Here is an 8229-nt window from a genome sequence, read left to right as displayed (position 1 = left end):
GGGCTGGATTTCACTCTCAGAGGTAGACAGAGGACTTCTGCAGGGCTTCTGGAAGCAGAGTTTGTCAACGTGTCAGGGAGAGCTGATCACATGCTTATCTGATGGCAAAATGTGGCTAGCAAACTGCTAGTGTTTCCCCAGTGGTGATAGGTGAGTGAGGCTCCAGAGCTCTGTGGTATCAGGTTATTCATACACATTTCCAGACAAGTTTTCTGAGAGTGGCTTCTAAAGGGAGAAGGACAAAAGCCTGAAGTAGAGAGTAAGGAGATGGTCCTGATCTGGCAATGTGACATGAATTCAGTAAATGAGTGAGATCTGCCCAAGTGTCTGTTGGTCACAGGAAGGGTTCAAGTGGCTCCTAGGGCAGGTCGGAGAACTCTTGCCGGAGGGGGCAAAGAATAGGAGTGAGGGAATACTTGCTATTATAAGCATGCTGGCTACTGGCCGGCCATGTATTAGCAGTTGTAGAGCTGTGAAGCCATATTTCCATAATAAAAGAAAAGAATATCTTTATGGAGATTACCTCAACCTTGCAACTGCCCTACGGTTCATTATAGTCATTGCTTTTGAATCATTTAAGGCAAAGGGTAAGAAGGTGGTGCTAGTGCCTGAGACAACTATTTAGAACAAATTACTAAAGTTTGGAGGTAACTGTGGGTTTTAACATTCACCCATTGTTCAGGGGCTTATGAGAGTGGCATGTTCCCGCTAGCTAACTGTTTGACTTGCCCATGAAGTTACAGTGACATTTAGAAACCACAAATGAGTCTAAAGCATCTCAGCTCAGTAGCCACTTGGAGCACAATACACCCATTGAAGAGGTTAGGGTGCTATTTGTACACTTATGAAAAAAAAGGGGAAACCATAACGTCTCTTGAGAAAGCCATCTTATGGGGTTCTCGTGCATAGCAGCCAGAGAAGCAAGCTACTAGCTGAAGGCTTGCTTGCTTGCTTGCTTTTAAACTACAAATAACATTCAGAGGTACTCCATTTCTTTGATAGCTTTCAGCACTGGTTGTAACCAAAGTTAAGGACAGAGGTACAAAGGGCTTTCTGTGCATGCATAACTTTCATATTAGTCCTCACATGGAGAGGAGAACATAGCCCTAAATGCACGGGTAAAATATCAAGCAGAGATTTCTTTCCTTAAAGACAATTGTGTTTGTTTCCCCTCCTGCTAATTATATCCTATAAATCCCCCACTCTCCAAACTCAGACAGCAACATTTTGTTACCTACATTCTGTCAGTAGACTTTATAAAGATCTCTAACACATGTTATAAAAGTTATTGCTATAGTACTATATATAACAGCTTTGCATAAGAGAATAGAAGGCTGCCACATTTAGAAAATGCAGGTGCTATGTAAGCCCCTTTCTGAAAGAAAGAACTTAGCTCAGTTTCCTTTGAAGAACCAGAGACTTGAAATTGAAAACTGTATTAATGCCATTGTCTCCTTGTATCAGCAGGTTCCAGAGAGATTCCTGGAAGTGGCTCAGATCACGTTACGGGAGTTTTTCAATGCCATTATCGCAGGCAAAGATGTTGATCCTTCCTGGAAGAAGGCCATATACAAGGTCATCTGTAAGCTGGACAGTGAGGTCCCTGAGATTTTCAAATCCCCAAACTGCCTACAAGAGCTTCTTCATGAGTAGAGAGTTCAGCAGCTATTTATGAATGTATGAAAGTAGCAGTCCCCTTCTGATGCCCAAGTCATGTGTGTCTCTATTTTAATTTCATATATATGTGTATCGCATACATATATATATGTATATGAAATTAGACTGATCCCTCCTGGATATAAGTTTTCGTTTAGTTCCAAGGGGATGGTTATTTTACTTCAGCCTTTGGTTTACTTTTGCCCAAGACCCTTAACATTTGAAGAATCAACGGGGTTAATTTTCAGGGAGAAGAGTTTGGAAGTGTGTAAAAGCCTGTCTTAGCAAGTTAGGGCATTATGTTTAAAAATGCTTTGTCAGATTTATTGCTTGCTGCAAAGTGGCATTTTGTCTTAGTGAGACTAATGTCATGGCACAATACTACAGACAATGAAGTTTATATTATGTTTATACTGCTAAAGGTCTGAACTCTGTGGAGTCACTTCATAAGCTTTGAGCTTTTTTATTTGTATTTATATACTTTTTAATCAATAACTAGATTTTGTTTCATACTTCAAAACAAATACAACATCTATTATAGGTACTCACTCCAAGAAGTGACACCCAAAAATGCAAACGCTATTCTTCATGCTTTCCTTACAGAAATGACAGATACCCTGCACCAGTAATCAACATGCCAGGTTGTTGTTTCTCTAAATTGCAGCAAGGGATGTTTGCACAAATCAAATACCATTCTTGCAGGGTTAGGCCAGTAATTCATGCACAGTATCGTATCAACCACACTAATTCTGGAATATGGTCAGCTTACTAAAGCGGAAGCATTTCACTCTCCATAGAGTAAAAATGAAACCTTCAGCGTCCTATATTGCCATGTCTTGGTCTTACTTTAAGTGGCATTTGTCCCTAAATTTATTCTTTTCTTAGTCCATTCTGCCTCCCAAGATCCACTTTCCAGTATACAAAGTTTTCTGTCCATATTTGACATCTGTTCTGAAAGGCGCTTTTTGAATGATCTTGGATATAGTAAAGAGTCTTCACCTCACAGTGCTGAGGCAAAGGAAGAAAAAAAAAAGACTTGTTTGTAGCTGTAAAATATAATTACTCTTTTCCTAATCAGAAGAATAAAAATTACATTTTCATAAAAATCTAATCAAGCATATACAAAAATCAGTGTCCTCCTGGCTATGCAGGGTTCAGATAGCCAAATTAGATTTTTAAAACTACAGTAAGTGCAGCTTTAAAAAAAAAAGAAAAAAATCTATTTGAGCAATGTGCTGCACTTGTCTTCTGAAGCTGGAGCTAGTGTTGACCAAAACCTGAGCTACGGTGTAAAGTCCATGATGGATCTGAGTCTGCCTGAATGCTATACCCCGATGTGACAGAAAGAAAGCTGGCTGCTAGTTCTCGTGCTTTCTTTAGTGGCTCTCCTTTTCTCATGTTTTCAGAAAGATATGTTCTCCAGAAGTTTGGGGGAAGGTTGAATATGCTATGGCACACTGTATTTGTCATTTTCTTTGTCGTCTTTTGTACGGATGCAGTAAGAATTTATTGTTATCATCAACAGTATTTTCCTCTACATAATTAAATCTAAATCTTGAGGAAATTCCTAATTAGCTGTGAATTATATTTAGACCATCTAGGATATTGGTATCTTCTTTATTTTAAAATTACATTTTGACTTTGGAGAGTGAAAGTTTACCCATGTGACTAAAGAGCTGACCTGATCATTGCAATTTCACTTCATTTACAAATACTGCTGATGGACAGAAATGTATGAAAGCAATTATTGTTAGCAGAAAGCCTTAAAAACCTGCTGACTTCAAATTAAACAGCACAATCCTACGATTCCCTGTCATTCTTTTCAAGCACTGGCAGTATCTGTGGAGTATAGGCAATGCAGACAATAGCATGGGATGAAGTGCCAACATTTTCACTATGCATTAAAAACAAAACAAATCTTGATCTTAGACTCTCTGAGAGTACCTAATAGTGTATGTATCCTTACAGTAGACAGGATTTATTTTTCTTTATTTTATTTTCTTACATTTTCTTTCATTTTATTTTCTTTTCTTTATTTAATTTTTCTTTTTTTAATGTGTGTGTGCATGATTTGGTAAACATTACACTTCATAAAAATGTAACTCCAATGAAATCTGAGGGTGAAAATTGTGTTCATGCACTTTTTTGATTTATGGGAAGAAGTGGCATAAAATGCTCAAGTTTTAATACAGTAAGTTCATCATTGGCATACCATCAGATACAAAATATAACTGCATTGTCACCTTGGACATAAGAAAGCAAAGCCATACTTTAGTCATACTGTGTGGACATACTACTAGCTACCATCTCAATCTGTGATTTCACAGTTGCTTTTATTATTACTATTATATTATCATATTATTATTAATATTATTATTAATATTATTATTATTATTATTATTTGGCTGCAATGGGATTCACATAATCTAAATAAGTGAAATTGTGTACTCAACACTTGATGTTGTTGCATTTATTTATTTATTTATGAGTAGCATGATCTCAATAGTAAATGAGGCATAGGAATTAGGAATAGAAATTTCATCTTAAAAACAAAATAAAAACCTCCTTGGTCTGAATAAATGATAATTTGATCATTCCAGTTACATGATTTTTCTGCATTTTATAGCCATATTGCCTTTGTGCCTCCCAATGCACCTAAAATTACAAATACATGTATTCGTACTAAATTCTAAGTAGAATCCAGTTTCTTTTAAATGATCTCAATATTATTTCACTAAAAATGGCTAAAAGGCAGGAGGCTACTTCTATTGTAATGAAAAGTTTACATAGGAAAAGAATTTTGAAATCCATGTAGAAACCCCATCTTACCATTCATTTACTGCTAATTCAGATTTATTTCTGCATATAAACTTGAGGTTATAGTCTGTGCCTAGACCTTAAATGCACCAGCGGAAGGATAAAAAAATCCTTCAAAATACCAGTTTTTCCCCCACAAGTACAATTGTTCTTGTGCCTTCTGTGGCTTACAATTTTCATCTTTTAAACTTTATTTTTCAATTACTACAGCTGCAATAAACACTGACTTTTTTTTTTCCAGCTGTTTGACATAATGTTGATAGCTATGCATATTTTGTGTCTTTTTAAAAATTTAAAAAAAAAAAAAAACAAAGCAGGAGAATACGTTTTTGAAGAAGAGAATTTTTAGAACAGTTTGATAATGCAAATTATTTTTTCTCAATTGTTTGAGCAGCATTCAAGTTTTGAAAATTCTTGTAGAAGCCAATTTTTTGTAACTGTGGTGCAAATCTTGTGTTTTCTTAGCCTGATGAAAAGTAGTATAGAAGCAATATTTCATACGTGACATATGTGCGTATACATATACATATGTAGTCACACACACAGGACAACAGGTGTGGTCATATGTATGTATATTTACACAGAAACACACACACACACACAAAATATGCGTATGAAGTGAAAAGCTTACCTTTTTCCTATCTAGATTAAGAACCTATTTTAGACATTTGTTATGTTTTGTGAAAAGAATGTTCTATTTGAAACTACAAAACATTTAATTCTTACTGTATCTCTGGTTGTTTAATGGGAACGTTTCACATTTAATGGTAAACACGTGGAAGATGTTAGAATGTAGTAATTATTTAAGAAGGTGTTCACCCATGTATTCCTGAGGTTTGCTTTGTGCCTCTGAGTATTATTTAATTAAAGTGTTTTAAGTTTGAAGAATCTTTGTTACTGTACCAGGTATGTGGGTGAACATTGAAAATCGAGGGGAACTTTTATAAAGCAATGTAAATATTCAACCTTATGGCTGTTCTTGCATAAAGACATAAGATTTTAATAACTACATTCTGAAAACATCTGTTGAATTTATAAGAAACACTACAGTAACTGTGTAGATAGTTGAAAGCATTCTTGAAAATCCAGCTCTCTACTTTTAAAAGTTAAGTCTCTTTCATCAGATGTCAAGGGAATGGGTAATACAGTTTCTGTAAAATTGCAGAATTTTTTTCTATGTATATGAAGTCAGTTAATAGAAAAATGGTTTTTTTCCACAGGTTAATATTAATTAAGAAATAAAGGTGAAGATTTTGTGGCTTTAAAGATAGGATTTTCACCAGCAGCATTGAAAGATTATACATATATATATATACAGAAAGATATATATATATATATTAAAAATGGAAAGTGGTTTACAAAACCCCCAAAATGAGCACTGTACATGAGAAGTGAAAGCAAAAACTATATTTGCCATGTGTATTATATAGCAATCATTGGTGTTAATAGTGCAAATGTTTCCTTCTGGTACCAACTATGTGTTTGAAAATTCCAATACGCATTGTTTTCAAAAAGCTCCCCTTAAGGAATGTAACTGGTTTATATGAGTAAGCAGTTACTGTATTGCACTTAAATGTTCTGTTGAAGGAAATGCAATTTTGTTTTCTGTAGAACTGTTGGTTGTAAACCATCTATAAACTGAAGCTAAAAATGCTCATATTTAGAGCTGGGATGAAAACTGGTATTTAACCTTTGTATCTTCTTAGGAATATCCTTTTTAGTGTATGAAAGGTGGTGGCACTATGACTTTATTTAGTCTTTTCATCTGAGCCACAGTCACCTCTCTCCCAAAGCAGCCACCTTCCAAATGCACAAATACTGGGATATGTAGAAACAAATCTAGAAGAAACAGTGAGCTTACATTTTTCTCCAAAATCCATACTTTCTGCATTAATTGTACCACTAGTGGGATAGTAGACAAACACAATAACCATCTCATTAGCATATATCGTGGAAGAGTCAGAAACTAAAAAAAGAAGGAAAAAAAAGCCTCTTAAGGTTGGTTTTAATGCTGCCCAGAAGAGTCAAAGGTTAAGGTTTAAACTGATATTGTCCCAGCCATTACTCATATGTATATAGTTACAAAAGTGACAAAACACTGCCTTTATATTATTTAGCAATATGTTGTAAATAGCATTATTAAGCTCTTTTTTTTTGTAATAAAGACCCTTTAATTTGAAGATAGTACAATAACTGAACTGATAAAGTCAATTTTTGATTTTTTTTTATTTTATTTTTTAGCTAGAGGCAATTTCAACTGTGGATTTTTTTGTTGTCGTCTATTGTTCTGAAGACTTTGCATAATTTATTGGTTTAATTTATCCTAATTTATTTGATGAAGGTGTACAATTTTGTATTACCAAGGATGTACTGTAATATTAATTGATGACAAGATAAAACAATAAGACTCCCCTGTCCGTTTGGAAAAAAAAAGGTGCAGTAGACAATTGATTGAAAAAAGTTACAATTCTAGCTTGGCAGCTACTAAATTTAAGATAAACACAGGAAAAATGTTTGGGGGGGGGTGGATTTTATTTTGTGTGTTTAAAGCTTTTGTATACTCTCCAGACTTTTACCTTTTTGCTTTGTACCACTTAAAGGATACAGTAGTTCAATTGCCTTGTGTGCCTTCCATCTTCTCTAAACTGAATGTATGTGCAGTATATATGCAAGCTTGTGCAAAATAAAATATAAATTACAAGCTCATTGCCATTGTTTATATTTATTTCCAAAAGTTTATATTGCCCCACACCAAGAGGTGAACCCCCAGACCACTCTGCTGTGGCCAGGTTATGCCTAACACTGTAGTCCTCTGAAGGTTTTCTTTTCCCCTTAGTTCAAATTATTTATTAATGAAACTACCAGCCCTCTTGCAAAATGGATATAATGATTTATCGCATCGGTGTCCTACCTCCAGCACAGCGCCGGTTAAGATAATGAATGTTATTTTGCAATAGTCTATCTGACAAGGAATAACTCCCTGTAAGAGACCTGTTATGTCTGAGGTATAGACAGCCCTTTAAATAAAACGTAGCCAATGTGAGCTAGAAAGTACTTTTATTTATACTGTTTAATCATTTCCTGGATATGCCTGCCGTGCTGGTGTCCTGCAACAGGAGGTCCCTCAAGTTGGGTGAATGTAAGGATAGTGCTTGTTGAGATGTTGTTCACATTTGTTACTGTTACCATCTTGGCATTGTTAAGGGTAGTGACCAGATACCATTCTCTGTTGTTTCTCTTATAATCCGTCACTCATGGATCACTTCCATTTCAAGCTGTATCATCAGTAGGATTATATATAACTAGTCTGTTCTTACACAGTTCCTCAAGATGTATTTGTTCATGGTTTTTCTCTATTCCTTCACTGTGTCTGCTGTTTCATATGTATCTTAAAATTTTGAAGTTGAGTGAACTTCTGATTTACATCACTGTTTGTGTTTCAGATACGAAAGGTCTCTTTTTGGCTTAGAATTAGTGCAGATGGCAGTAAGATGGTAGCTTATTTGGATCACAAAATCATGCAAGACTTCTCTGATTTTGAAGGAGAAGCATGTTAAAAATATGTTTTGATCTGAGGTCATTTATTTTCAGAATCTTCTGTGATTCAGCCTCAGGACACTGTGGAGCTGAGCTGGAGCCTGAATCCAGCTTTAGCTACATTGTAACAACTAAATAAATACTTCATATCTGCAAGAGCAATTTAAACTCCATGTCTTTTCATACAACTGGAGTTGCATTTGCTGGGCCACATCAACA

General features: G+C 35.2%; 1 protein-coding gene across 2 annotated transcripts in view; it reads left to right on the top strand.

Annotated features, from left to right (window-relative positions):
• PROX1 (prospero homeobox 1) overlaps window positions 1–7177 on the top strand; it is a 47854-nt gene extending 40677 nt beyond the window's left edge. The window contains exon 5 of one of the 2 annotated variants that reach the window (XM_029965135.1): window positions 1468–7177. In XM_029965135.1, the coding sequence (XP_029820995.1) occupies window positions 1468–1653 (186 nt within the window). In that variant the 3' untranslated portion in view covers window positions 1654–7177. Of the gene's footprint in view, window positions 1–1464 lie in introns of both variants that reach the window. The other variant, XM_018085311.3, reaches the window with a different exon arrangement.
• The last annotated feature ends 1052 nt before the right edge of the window (window positions 7178–8229 follow it).

The sequence above is a fragment of the Manacus vitellinus genome, unplaced genomic scaffold (genome assembly GCF_001715985.3).
Source record: "Manacus vitellinus isolate BGI_N305 unplaced genomic scaffold, ASM171598v3 scaffold_8_pilon, whole genome shotgun sequence".
Lineage (NCBI taxonomy): Eukaryota > Metazoa > Chordata > Aves > Passeriformes > Pipridae > Manacus > Manacus vitellinus.
Note: the sequence above shows the minus strand (reverse complement) of the source record. Positions and strands in the feature narration are given on the sequence as shown.